Source organism: Acinonyx jubatus, chromosome B4, assembly GCF_027475565.1.
Source record: "Acinonyx jubatus isolate Ajub_Pintada_27869175 chromosome B4, VMU_Ajub_asm_v1.0, whole genome shotgun sequence".
Taxonomy (NCBI): Eukaryota; Metazoa; Chordata; class Mammalia; order Carnivora; family Felidae; genus Acinonyx; species Acinonyx jubatus.
Window position 1 is genome coordinate 67153925 of NC_069387.1, and position 14527 is coordinate 67168451.

Genomic DNA, 14527 nt, shown 5'->3' on the forward strand with positions numbered 1-14527 from the left:
TCTATACCTTTTCCCCCTTGGGATCAGCTACAAGGAAATCATCTATACCTTAGCAAAAACCAAAACCCATTTGCAAAAACCAAAACGATGCAGGCTAAGAATCTGATTTGATAAATAAAGAGTAAAGTATTTATATTTAGCTACACATGTCTTTAGTACTACATTCACAATGAAAAGCCAAAGGTATCATTTTACCAAAGTTGTTATTATATTTAATATGCCTAATTTAGTTGGGGATCGACTCCTTTCTGGTGTAAAGAAAACAAGTGAGAGTATTTTCTGAAATGTCTATACAAGGATGTCTCTATTCCCTGAGAACCTTCTGTGGCATTGTAAACAGTGGGTGCCTCTGTACCACTTAAAGGATGTTTTTCTCATTTTTAAAAACAAGAAATTGTGATGTAAAGTGTAAATGCCTTGTATGCCATTATCATGGCATTTACTGGCATTTACAATTATAGTTATTTTTTTTAGTGTTTATTTATTTTTGAGAGAGAGACAGAGCATGAGCGAGGGAGGGGCAGAGAGAGAGGGAGACAGAATCTGAAGCAGGCTCCAGGCTCTGAGCTGTCAGCACAGAGCCCGACGCGGGGCTCGAACCCACAAGCTGTGAGATCATGACCTGAGCTGAAGTCGGATGTGTAACCCACTGAGCCACCCAGGCACCCCGACAATTATAGTTACTTATTTGCTGGTCCATTTCACTCTTTTCAAGACCCTGAAGAGCTCTTCTGTATCCAAAAGTTATGCATCATGTGTTTTTTCTACTACCTGGCATAGTGCTCTCAATGAGTAATATTGGTGCTGACCTATGAAGCATCTATGAAAACCTATTTTTAACATTGTTTTATGTTCTGCATTAATAATCTTTCTGTCCTAAGACTCTTCAGTATATTATTTTGTGTTTCAGAGCATTTCTGGTGTATCTCTGAGTTGATGATTGTTTTTTGCATTTTATGGAAATAGAGATATTTCTTTTCATATTATATATTCCCATTACTGTAACTAATATGAATGTGTTATCCAAAATGATAAAATAATTCCCAGAATTTTCTACTCCAAGTAAAATAAACTACCTAGACCATTTAGGGTTATAAAAAAGAGTTTGTTCCATCTGGGGGAAGCACAATGAAACCTTTAACTAACTATTCTCATATCTGGACTTATTTGTGCTACCATATCTGATTTATGCATTCAGCAAACATTTATTAACTTGCTATACTCTGTTAGGTCCTGTAATGCCAATTGCATTTTATAAGTCAAAGATAGTCATGTGTATGCATTTTATGAACCCACGATTGTCATATTTATCTTGAATAATGCCATTTCTAAATGATAGCATTTTTCTCCTTTTTCAAAGAGACATCATGAATTCATTTAGCAAAGGCCATATTATTATTATTATTATTATTATTATTGCCTATTATAGTTTATATATTCCAAAAGAAATATGGCAACACCGATTATATCATACAAATGTTCTTTAATTTCATTGAAGAGTTTTTTGTATTCTAATGTGCACTTAATTCGCTAGCTGGGATTCATTGATTCATTACCCAAATTTTCATTCCAGGCCCTCCAGGCCCTCCAGGTGGTCTGCGAATAGAAGACATTAGAGCCACTTCTGTGGCACTTACTTGGAGCCGTGGTTCAGACAATCATAGTCCTATATCTAAATACACTATTCAGACCAAGACTATTCTTTCAGATGACTGGAAAGATGCAAAGACAGGTAAGTTTCATTTGTCTGATTAATCTGTACATATTTTTAAATGAATTCTTTTCACAAGAATGAATATCTGGACTTTTTAAGGATTTCATCATCTACCTTGAAATGCTTTTCTATTTTTAATTTTTTTTCAAGTATCCCTGTGGAATGGTAGTGAAGAAAACCACAAGGAACTTAGACATTTTAAAGCTGCAGGGGAAGCAGCATTTCTGAATCTATAATGGGAAAGCAAAGAGAGGCCTCCTAGTTTTCTAGTTTTCTATGTGTAATTCTAAGGATTATTAGAAAAAAAACTTCAGGAAATCTTTTTTTTTTGGCAAATGATATCTATAGCTTATTATTTATGACCCATTTTTTGCAATTACATAGGTACTATTATTCTGCATTTTTAGAAAAGCCACTTTGATTATAAATATTAATTTAAGCACCCAGTTTCTCACTACTATAGCCTTTGTTTTTCAAAGATGATCATACCTGCTTTGAATTTCCTCAGAACATATTTTCAATGAAGTTTTGGGTGTCCATTTTTTTTTCTTATACTAAGGTATTCTAAAAGTTGATCAGGAAAAATAAATGAGTAAGTGGGTTCCCTCCTTTATAGCTATTCCCATTGCCGTTTGTCATGACTAGACTATAACATCACACATCAGTTTATCTGTTGTAATGTCAAAGAAAATGAAGGATCCTTTCAATGAAATAACCTGTTTCTGTTTGTCATTTTGACATTATTTTTAAACAAACTTGTAATTGCTAGAGTTTCTTTTAGATATAATGAAGAGACATAGAAATATGTGCTCAGTTGTCACAAGGGGAGAAAAAACAAAATGAATAAAATGTTTGTCTTTTTAAAAATTGGAAAAGAAGTAATCCCAGAATATCCCAAACCTGCTCTTATTTTTGCTTTAACTAACATAATGGCATTTAATTGTACTGATCATTGAGAAGTTTTAGTTTAGATTTAATTTTCTTTGATAATTTATTCCTATTATGTGAAATGAACTAAATATATACCTGCAGGCTGTTATGAGGGTTTAGATATATTTTGGTATTGAGGTATTCTCCATATATTATATAAAGAACACGAGTTAGAAACAGGAGAAATATTTCTGCTACATTATGCTTGCGAATGTAAGTTATCTAGCAATAAACTTGGCAAATCAGACCATTTGAAAAATAATATAAAAACAATTTAGATGTTTGATAAACCTAAAGTATGGATATTTTCTATTTCTCTGAAGAGAATTAAAACGGATGATAATGGTAATATTAGATATCTAGCCTAATTGACACTGATTATAGATACTAGAGAACAGAATGTAATGAACACATTTAAATTTGGTTTGCTTTGAAAAAGGAGTAATAATTGTAATCATTTTCATTAAATATATGTTCTTACTAGGTAGCTGAATAAAAATATACTTATCATTAAAATATCTATATCTATTCCACTAGAAAGTAAGTTCCATGAGGATGAAGGTTTTTATTCACTGCCCTACTCTAACTCCTAGATCAGGGCCCATAATGCTCATTTATTAAACACATGCTGATGGGGCCTCCATTGTATGCAAGAACCTGTCCTATCTTCTGGATATACACCTGGCCATCCATGAACAAAACAGAGAGAAGAAACACACACACACACACACACACACACACACACACACACCATACCCTCAAAAGAGTTTACATTCTAGTAGGAAAGATGGCAATGAACAAATAATTACAGTAAATGTACAGTAAAATGTACAGTAAGTCCTATGGTGATTAGTGCTAAAGAGAAACAATCGTGAAGAGGGATCATGATACAGGAGTTGCATTTGAAAAAAAGGGTGCTTCTGATATTTATCTAGTCACCCCAACTTTTGCATGCTTCTTGTTTACATGTTGTGTCTTTCACAACTGTCAGCCTATTTAAATCTTTGAATCTATAGGATGTTTCCTATTGAAACATATAGCTGCATCTTATTTTTTATCCTGACACCCACTGCCTTTTGATTGGATTCTTTAATCAATTAATATTTCATGTTACTATTTATATAGCTGGGTTTATATATGCCATTGTATTTTATTCTGTTTATTTTTTTTAAGTTTTTATTTAAATTCCAGTTAGTCAACACACAATATAATATTGGTTTCAGGTGTACAATTTAGTGATTCAACACTTCCATATAATACCTGGTGCTCATCACAAGTGCATTCCTTCATCCCCATCACCTATTTCACCCATTCCCTTTCCACCTCCCCTGTGGTAACTATCCATTGTATTTTTGCTTACTAAAAGTTTTACTTGTTTTTGTTCCTGTATTCCTTCTTTACTGCTTGAGTGAATATTTTCTAGTATAACATTTTAACTACTTTAATGAATATATATATTTATGTAGTTAATGGTTACTCTATATATACTATATATACATTACTGAATATAAATAAATGAATTTTTAAATATAAATATAAATATACATATTATTACTCTAGGGCTCACCAGCTACATCTGAACTTGTTAGAATACTTCATATGTTTACTAACTTAATTTCAGTGAGATATGGAAGTGTTACTCCTAGATAACTCCTAGATAACCCATTTTTTGGTGCTGTGTATTATTTTTAGACCTCTCTATATATTACAACCTGTTATTCTTCTGTTACTGTCTTCTAAAGAAGCTACAAGAAGAAAGGAAAGCAAGTACATATTTATAGAGTTTGTTATATTAACTTTTTTATTTTCCATTTTTAGTCCTCCTCGTTTGTTCCTGTGGATTTGAGTTACCATCCTTACTTTGATAGAACTTCGCATCCACCTGCCTTTAAGATATTATCAAATATATTAAACTTCTGTATGTCTTAGGCCCAACAAAAAATTTTATTTTATAATATAAAATATATACCATAAATATTTTTAAATGTTTATTTTTGTGTGTGAGAGAGAGACAGAGCATAATAGGGAGAGGTGCAGAGAGAGAGAGGGAGAAAGAGGATCCTAAGTGGGCTCCATACTGACAGCAGAGAGCTCGATGCTGAACTCAAACTCATGAACCGTGAGATCATGAGCTGAGCCAAAGTCGGATGCTTAACCGACTGAGCCGACCAGGTGCCCCATAATAAAAAATTTATATATATGAAACTCATGAGACAGAGTAAAATGATAGTTGATGTCAGCCACTAAATTTGGAGGTAGTTTATAATGCAAATAGCAATAGTGGATGGCAAGATATGCAGGGGTTTGTAGATCCTATAAGGAATTTTTAAACGAAGGAGAAATAATGGTGTATGGAGAAGGGATTTCTGGAGGGCCAAAACTAGAAACATGGAGATTAGCTAGGAGGATATTGAAGGTGAGGGATGTCCAGGTCGGAGATGTCAGTGGCTAGGACAATGGGATAGCAATGTGCATGGAGAGCAGTGCGTGGGTCTGAGATATATTTTTGAAGGCAAAACAGAGCTTTCTAACAAATTGAGTATGGATATTGAGAGAAAGGCAGAATTGAGGATGGGAAATGAGATTTTGGCTCTAGCATCTGCACAGAATGTAGAAACATTCACTGAGAGAAGTGAGATTAAGTGCAGGTGAGGACTTAGTTCCATTTTGGAAAGTGTTCTCCATTTATTTATGTAGAACTGAATTTCCATCTAGTATAATTTTCCTAAGTGAAGAACTTTTTTAATATTTCTGATTGTTCAGGTTGCTGGAGTCAATGACCTTTAGCCTTTGGAAATTTCTTTCATATCATATTTGTGATAATTTTTTGAATATAAATTCTAAGTTGTTTTTTGAGCATTTTATTTTTTATTTTTATTTTTTAATGTTTATTTATTTTGGAAAAACAGACAGCGTGAATAGGGGAGGGATAAGAGAGAGAGGGAGACACAGAATCTGAAGCAGGCTTCAGGCTCTGAGCTGTCACCACAGAGCCTGACGCAGGGCATGAACTCACAAACCGTAGTGATGACCTGAGCTGAAGTTGGATGCTTAACCAACTGAGCCACCCAGGCACTCCTTTATTTGTTATTTCTTTTATTTTTTAGTTTATTTATTTTGAGAGAGAGAGAGAGAGAGAGAGAGAGAGAGAGAGAGAGAGATGAGGGGCAGAGAGAGAGGGAGAGAGAGAATCCCAAGCAGGCTCTGAGCTGTCAGCACGGAGCCTAATGCTGGGCTCAATCTCGTGAACTGAACCATGAGATCATGACCTGAGCCAAAATCGAGAGTTAGAGGCTTAACTGACAGAGCTACCCAGGCATCCCTTGAACATTTTGAAAATATTATTCCTTTATCTTTTTGCTTTTGTTGTTTCTGATAAGAAGTGAACTATTTATTGTTTTTACCTTATATTCCTGTATTTAATGTGTCTGTCATGTCTAGCTGCTTTCAAGATTTTTTTCCTTTTTGCTTTTCAGCTTGATGAAAATATATTTATCCTGGTGGGGGTTTACTGGCAAGCTCGATCTTTGAGTTGATATCTTCCTTCAACTTAGAAAATTCTCAGCCATTATCTCCAGATATTTCTTCTGCGTCATGCTCTCTTTCTCTTCTTGGTCTGTGTTCCATGTATGTTAGGTTGTTTGATGTGTTCCATAGATCATGGATGTGTGTGTTTGCTTCTGATTGGATAGTGTCTAATGAATTGTCTTCACCCTCATAGATTCTTTTCTATGCTACATTCAGTTTGCTGAAGATCCTATAAAAATTATTTTGATTTTTTATTTCTATTAATCTCCAGGATTTTTTGTTTCCAGGATTTGGTTCCTTTTCATATTGTTTACATAGTATTCCATAGAAATTTCCTTTTTGTTTTGCAAGTGGTGCACTTTTTCCCACTTGTTACTTTTACTTATTTCTAGTAATTTTTCTATAGTCCTTGTCTGATCATTTAACATCTGTCCATCTTTAAGTCTGGCTCTGTTGATTGTTTCTTTTTTCCTTTCTTGAAAATGAATCACATTTCTTTGTTTTCTCATGTCCTGATAACTTTTTAAATATCCATACATTGTGTAAAAAAGAACAGTGGAGCATAAAGTGAATACTACTTATATCCTGGAAAATGCATGTCATTTTTCCAAAACTGTCATTTTGTCACTACAATCTGTAGTTGAGGTGATCTGACTTTTGCCGTTAGATTCAGTTCAGTACAGGGTCAAGTAAATTTGAGTGGAGGATCAAAACCTCTCTCACATGTGAATGCTTTCCAGCCTTCCCATCAGACTTTGTTTGTTCTTCTAGCCTGGCTCTCAGGGAGGGTTCTATTAGCTTCCCTTCTTCTGCCCCAGGCAGCTGTTGTCTAATCATTAGTCTGAAGCCCCGAGTTCCTGGGGGTGGGTGGGGGAGTGGTTCTAGTTACAGGTTCACTCAGACTTCAGCAGACCCAAAACACTTGTCCCTCTCTGGGGAGGCAGATCTGTCTTTGCTCTCTTGCCACTCACACAGCCACACACAACCACATACTTATTCAGGGTAAGGCCTGGAGTGCATATGGTGGTCTCCATTTTCCTGCTTTGCTCTTAGACTTGAACAGATCTGAGATGTCTGTGCCTCAGAGGGAGGTTTCTTTTGGCTCTCTTGTCCTGCCCCAGCTGTTTTTCGTACACTTGGTGAAGGCCCACAAAAAAAGAATTGGCTGATGGGTATAGATGCTCCTTGATTTGGGGGCTTCTGGGATTCGAGAAAGCCATGCCAGCCTGCCTGTTGTCTTTAAATATCTGTGAAAAGTTTTGTTTTTCTGAACATTAATGACTATGCTCTCCTCTCCCTGTTCCTGTACCTATTCTTCTTCACAAATTTCACAAATTCAGCTCTCTGATAGGCTCTGAAAAATGATTATTTTGTAGATTGTATTACCTGTTCTTTTTATTAGTTATGTAAGTAAAATTCTCTTGTGACAGTGTCCTAAGTAGAAATGAAAAATACTTTTTGCGGTAAATGCAACCATGTAGTTTTTATTTATAGTGGTGCCCACTAAAAATGGAAAGTATAAGACTAAACTCTGTTTTATGAAGGTAATTATTTAAGGTATTCAGTAAATATTTTTCAAAGATACCAAGTTTCAGCAGTCCAAGGATTACATTTAGAATAATGATCTGGAAGAATAGACTGTATGCTTTGAAACAATCTATTGTAAATATTATTTCTCTTGGACTTTTCGGGGATGGACAGCAGAAATTTGATGCCATTTTCTCAGGGTTCTACACGATGCATAGATAAGATTTAGAATGTTGTGTTTGATTCTATACTGCTCCTTGGAGAGGAAATTTTATAGAATATTGTTGGTGATAGGATGTATGTATGGAAGGGCACTGAACATAAAGAGACCTAGAAACCGTGCTATGAGGATCAATTAAGAGAACAAACCTGAGATATATTTTCTAAAATGAAGAAGAAAAATGTCTTTGTGTTTAAAATTCCGTCATGTGGAAGCCTCGAATTTATTGGTGCAAATCTGTAATAACGTCTTAATACATAAATGTTTCTTTAATGTTAGGTTATTTCCTTAGAATAGATATTTGTAAACTAAATTATTTAGTGTAAACATGCCTAAACCCATGAGCTGAACTAAAAAATTATCCAGTAGAAAAGAAGAAACAGTTTCTATTACCACCACCAGCATGTGAGTATCTCTTCTACCACATCTTTACTTAGTTTTTAGTGTTTTTTTTTTAATTCTTTGCCACATTGTTAGGTTTTAAAAAATGCAAAAAAAAAAAAAAAAGAAAAACCACTAGGCTTCTTGTAGGATACTTTGTAGAATTTACTATTTTCTCTTTTGCCTTTCTGTAGCCTCACTTTTTGTTGTTCTTATTTCAAATATGAATTTCTGGGGGTTTATGAGGTTACATTCAAAATTTCCTTGGAGGAAAATCAATGAATCACATCTTTTGGGATGCCAGAGCACAATTTGCCTCTCTCTCACTGCGGAGAACTTTGCCAAATCTATGGCTCCTTTCAAAGTTCTGCCACAAGACCTTGTGGGTGGGGTCTGAAGGCTCTAATATAACGCAGAACCGATGAGAAGCCTGTAAATGCCCTTTTCCATTCTCAAACGCAGACCTGCTTTATCACTTAGAACCTCTGAGTGGCTTCTGGATAGTTTCAAATGCTTGAATTTTGGATTGAGAGGGAAGAACCTAAAGGTTCTGAATGTATTTAAATTCTAAGGAAACACCAGGATTCACTAGGCAACTTCAAAGAATCTAGAACAGGTGGGATGACATTGCCTAGAGTTATTCTTGAAACAATATATTTTTTAGTCCAGAGGTCATTCCGGCTATTTCTGAAGCTTTTCAGTTAGTGCATGTGGCCTGATGGCAGAGTGCCATAAGCATGGTTTCCAGGCAACAAAAACACTGTGAATTATTGGCCTTAGGATACCCATGAGGCTTGCTTCTCTTTTCCTCCAAAGATTAGTCACAATCTTTTTATTCTGAGCCTCAGGGACTCAAGGCATTTGCAAATGAAGCTATGGATTATTGTGTATGGTTGGTTGTTAAAGTAAGACTTTCTCAAGAGGGTCTTTTGACCTGAGTGTTAACGTAAGGAGCATGTCTCCTGCTCTGTATCCCTTTGATTGAGAGTTACACTCAGAAGTAAAACCAAGATTTAAACAGCTATCAGGTTAATACTCAATATAGTTTTTATAGGGAGAAGCCTCTGGCAGTCATGATACAGTTAAGATCTGATTTTCAATACTGAAATTATCTGTTAAACAATGGCTTGACTCAGAACTGACCCACTTAAAACTCAGGATCTTGAGACCCCAGTCCTGATTCCTAGCACTTGCGTCAATTGTGCAAAGTGCTCTCCTCTCTTTCTGACTCTAGGAATAACAAACAGGTGGAAGGAACTTGGCTGAAGAGAGGGGACACAATGTCCTCTGCTTCTGTTCTGTATTTGGCCCGGGTATGAATCTGCTTCCAAAGCAAAGCTGAACTCTGCTCCTGTCTACGTGGGTGGTTTTGGAAAAATAAAATATATCCAATAGTTCCTGCCAGGACTGAAGGAGTTGGGGGAGATTGCATGGGGTAAAAATCCATTTATAGGGATATTCAGGGCCAGAATAAAACAAATAAAAATGTGTAATACAGGTAAAACAAACAGTAGCAGTAGAGGAGAAAGGATCAGCTCACAGTTAAAGAGAGTGGGAGAGGGCTTAAGGGGACTGAGACAAAGTATACTGCCTTACAAGGGAAGATAATTTATAGACTGAATATAAGCATCAAAGCCACAAGAGTGTTGGATATTTTGTGGTGGGGCGGGGTAAAGGAATCATCTTCTTGTCTTTCACCAGTAGCCTGCATGATTCAGGGTTGAAGGAGACTATCGTGAGTGTTCTACAGAAGGCTGTACTTCTTGCATTGAAACACTGTCTGCTCTAAATAAGTGTAACTTTTGTATTTATATTTTATGTATAGTTTTTACAAACATTTATTAAGTAGTATTATTTACAAAACAGTATGCTAGGTATACTAGGCCCAGAGAATTCCAAAACATGTAGAAGAAGTAGAAGAAACGTGGATGTTCACAAATGAACAAACAAGGGGAGGCAAAAGAAATATTTTTAGTGTGGACTGCCTGTGTCAAGATTGGAGCTGGGAAAAAGTTAGAGAAATTCTCGCAAGCTTTAAAATCCTCTTCTCATGATGTGGTGTTCAAAAGTCCTGCCCCAGTTTGTGGAATGGAAAACAGGCATGATAGAAGCCACTTTTAATTCTAGATACATTTTTCTAAAATGAAAATGTTAGTCTTTTTTTTTTTTTTTGGCTAAGTTATTCCTACTGCTTATGTAAATGGTTTTATTTAGGAGGTATTATAAAAATATACCAATACATCTTTGTTTGGGATATTTATATTCTCATAAGTACTGATGTTAATGTATATTAACAAGAATGATTATAATTGGTTTTGTTCCAGAAAGAGCACTTTTCATGCCTTTAGCAATCCTGGTAGAGAATACTATCCTTAACGTATAGATACCAAATTCTTTCCTACCCATTCAGAAGATGCATTCCAGAAGTCCATCTTCCTACCAACCACCGACTTCTTGTTTCCCCTTCTGAGAAAGTCGTTTGCTTCCCTGAGCCAATGGTTTCTCACTGGTGTTTATCTTATGGTAGTAACTCCAAGGCATTTTGCTTATTCCTTCTTTCTTCATCTCGGTCATTAAATCAGACGACTGACAGCTTCACCTGGAATCCAAAGTCTACCACAAAATGACCCCACTAGACCTTTCCTTCTTTACCTTTCACCATTCCTCCAAATATTTTCTGTGGTCAAGTCTGATTTTCTACTCTTTGAACATATACTCGACCTTCCATTTATTTAGGGGTGTTTTCATACTGGATGATCACACATGCTCAAAATCAGTCTTTTAGCTACAGTTTCCAGTGCACATCCTTCTGGTTCTTCTTGTTTTGACTCAACATACTCTTGCCTGTACTTGTTGGCTGCCCAGCTGCTTCAAAAAGCCTGGTTAGCTTTGACCATCATGAGAATAGCATACCCTTGTCAAGAGAGACCCTTTGGAGGGCTTTCAACATTCCCATTCTTCAGGCATTTAAATGATGCTGGGATTAAAGGCATCTGGGTGGCTCAGTTGATTAAGCATCCAACTCTTGATACTGGCTCAGGTCATGATCTCACAGTCATGAGATCCAGAGTCTGCTTGGGATTTTCTCTCTCCTTCTCTCACTGTCCCTCCCTCTCTTTCTCTTTCTCTTTCTCAAAATAAATAAACATTTAAATGGTGCTGGGATTTTGCAGCACAGGGAGGGGAAAGATTGGACTGCCTCCTTGAGCCTTCTACCATATGTTTTTACTTAGGCCCCAAATTCATAAGATCACAAACTCATAAATAATCCCATCAGCTTCTGACTTTAAAACTCTGTATTGGTTCCCTAGGGCTGTTGTAACAAACTGGTTGCTTAAAACAACAGAAATTTAGACTCTCACAGTGCTGGAGGCCAGAGTCCAAAATCAAGGTGTTTGCAAGGCTGTACCATCTCCAGGGGCTCTAGGGAACAGGTATTCCTTACCTCTCCTAGGTTCCAGTGGCTCCAGATGTTCCTTGGCTTGTGGCCACATCACTTCAACTTCTGTCTCTGTGGTCACATTGCCTCCTCTTCTACATATGTCTCTCCTCTGTGTTTCTCTTATAAGGATGCTTATTATTGGTTTCAGGGCCCACTTAGATAATCCAGGCTAATCTTACCCCAGGATCCTTAACATAATTCTGATCTTAATCTTCAAAGAACACACAAAGACTGGTTTTCCAGATGACTTACATTCACAGGTTCTTGTAATTTGGGAAGAGATAGAACTTTTTGGTAGGCACAGTTCAACCCACTACTATAAAATTTTTTCTTTTATACTAGGCTCAAAATTATTGGAAGGTCTCTAGAGGGGAAGTGGGCTACCCAGTGTCATAACAACCAGCTATATTTTTTTCTTTTCTTTATGAAGAGCACTTTACAAACTAAAACTACACTTCCTTCCTCCAACTACCTAAAAGAAGTCCTTGGGTATATGAAGTAAAGCAAATTCTGATTTGCTGTGAACGAAGGGTGGAAGAAATATTAAATAAAGAGGCAGAATCAAAACAGGAGAAGACAAAGCCAAATTTTCAATCAGAAAGTCAAAAATTACATCAAATGTATAGAACAAGTTCATCACAAAATAAGAGAAGAGATGGAAAAATTAGCATCCAGGACAGTTACAATTATGGCAGGATGAGGCATGGCATGGTCTGAGCCACACAGGAATTTGTCCAAAAGCAGAAACCAGGACACTGGGATGCTTGGCATTTATTGTAGAGATGAGAACAACATCTTGAAAAACTATAGATTCATGGTCTGCATTGCCAGATTAAAAATTCCCTAAATAGTAAGATAATGAGTCATAGACAAGCCTAAAGCAACACATTTTCCAAACAAGTGATGTACAAGTATTTATATGCATATGTATGTATATGTTAGTTATTAAAAACACATGTGGAAATATTTTAAGAGAGCTTAAAATACTGTGTAGTCCTGCCTTGATTCTTTGTTTTATCATATCTCAATGAAATAAGCAATGTTGGATCATATTTTATCCATAATTTATAATCTTTTCATTATCTAAGAGCATGACTTTTTAATAAACTATTATAACATTTGTTATCATTGCCCCAAGTGATTTGGGTAAAAATCAACAAAACCAACTAAAAAAGGGTAGAAACATATAGGTACCCTAATAATAAATCATTCACTGCCCATGTACAATGTCAGTGGATGTCCCCAAAGTTTTTAACTGTCCCAGTTGTGCTCTTCCCTCAGGAAATCTTTCTAGATTCTACCTTTAGAATACAGCTCCTTGCTATTCCAGGTAGAGTCCATGGATTAGCAGTAAATGCATGACCTGGGAGCTTGATAGGAGTGCCGAATTTCAACCCTCTGATCTTAGGCTTATGAAATAGATGATCCACATTCATATCACTTTCTGTAGTTTATTATTTATTAATGATATCTCTGCTTACTCCCTTGAACTTAATATTTTGTCATGTCTAGTTTTTATTTTTATTTCAACTCAGTGGAATATGTGCCATTGTCTCAAAATAGTAAAATTAAAATGCAGGATTATAAAAATGATGCTGTTCAACTAATATTCTTTTTAATGTTCATTTTGTTTAGATCCCCCAATCATTGAAGGGAATATGGAGGCAGCAAGAGCAGTGGATTTAATACCATGGATGGAGTATGAATTTCGTGTGGTAGCAACCAATACGTTGGGTATAGGAGAGCCCAGCATACCATCAAACAGAATTAAAACAGATGGTGCTGGTATGTTGAAGAAACTTTTGAAAATTTGAAAGGTTTATATATATGGTGCCACTTTTATATATAGTTGAATGTATTTGGAAATAAGTAATACTCTGAGGTAAGTGATTCATCTAAAAATGTGTGTATGTATTTCACACAGGTGTGTGTATTCTGTGACAAGACAGTCAAAAATCAAGAAAAAGGTCATATGATGTTTAAGAATATTTTTACATAAGGAATGTAAGGAAAGAAGTAAATAGAAATCTCTGCGTATTCCACTTGGAATGACTAAAATGAAATTGGTATTTATAATATAAACTTTCATATTTGGGTGCCTGGGTAGCTCACTCAGTTAAGCATCTGACTCTGGATTTCTGCTTACTTAGGTCATGATCTAATGGTTCATGGGATCGAGCCCGGAATTGGGCTGTGAGCTGAATCTGCTTGGGATTCTCTCTCTCCCTTTCTCTCTGCCCTTCTCCCACTCTCATGCTCTCACATACACACTCTCTCTCTCTCAAAATAAATAAACTTAAAAAAAAATTAAAAAAAAAAAAAAAAAACTAAAGGGGCACCTGGGTGGCTCAGTCAGTTAAGCGTCGGACTCTTGGTTTCAGCTCAGGTTGTGATCTCATGGTTTGTGAGTTCGAGCCCTGCATGGTGCTCCGGCTGATAGCATGGAGCCTGCTTAGGATTCTCTCTCTCCCTCTCTCTCTCTGTCCCTCCTCCACTCTTTCTGTCTTTTGAAATAAATAAACTTAAAAAAATTAAAGATTAAAAATTAAATTGCTCAAAAAATAATTTAGAACTTATTTTCAAAAAATTATCACAAATATGAAATGAAAGAAATTTCCTAATGTACAAAGGCTGAAGGAAGGTCTTTGGGGCACTTGGGTGTCTCAGTCGGTTGAGTGTCCGACTTCAGCTCGGGTCATGATCTTACCGCTGGTGGGTTCAGCCCACATTGGGCTCTGCACTGACAGCTCGGAGCGTGGAACCTGCTTCTGATTCTGTGTCTCCC

At 36.1% G+C, this 14527-nt stretch overlaps 1 protein-coding gene across 4 annotated transcripts in view; it reads left to right on the forward strand.

Moving 5' to 3' along the window:
• The window catches only part of CNTN1 (contactin 1), a 362215-nt gene that overhangs the window by 273824 nt on the left and 73864 nt on the right, over nt 1-14527 (forward strand). For all 4 annotated transcript variants that reach the window (XM_015085046.3, XM_053226129.1, XM_027035908.2 and 1 more), the window contains 2 exons: nt 1574-1732; nt 13378-13527. In XM_015085046.3, the coding sequence (XP_014940532.1) occupies nt 1574-1732; nt 13378-13527 (309 nt within the window). The remainder of the gene's footprint in view (nt 1-1573; nt 1733-13377; nt 13528-14527) is intronic.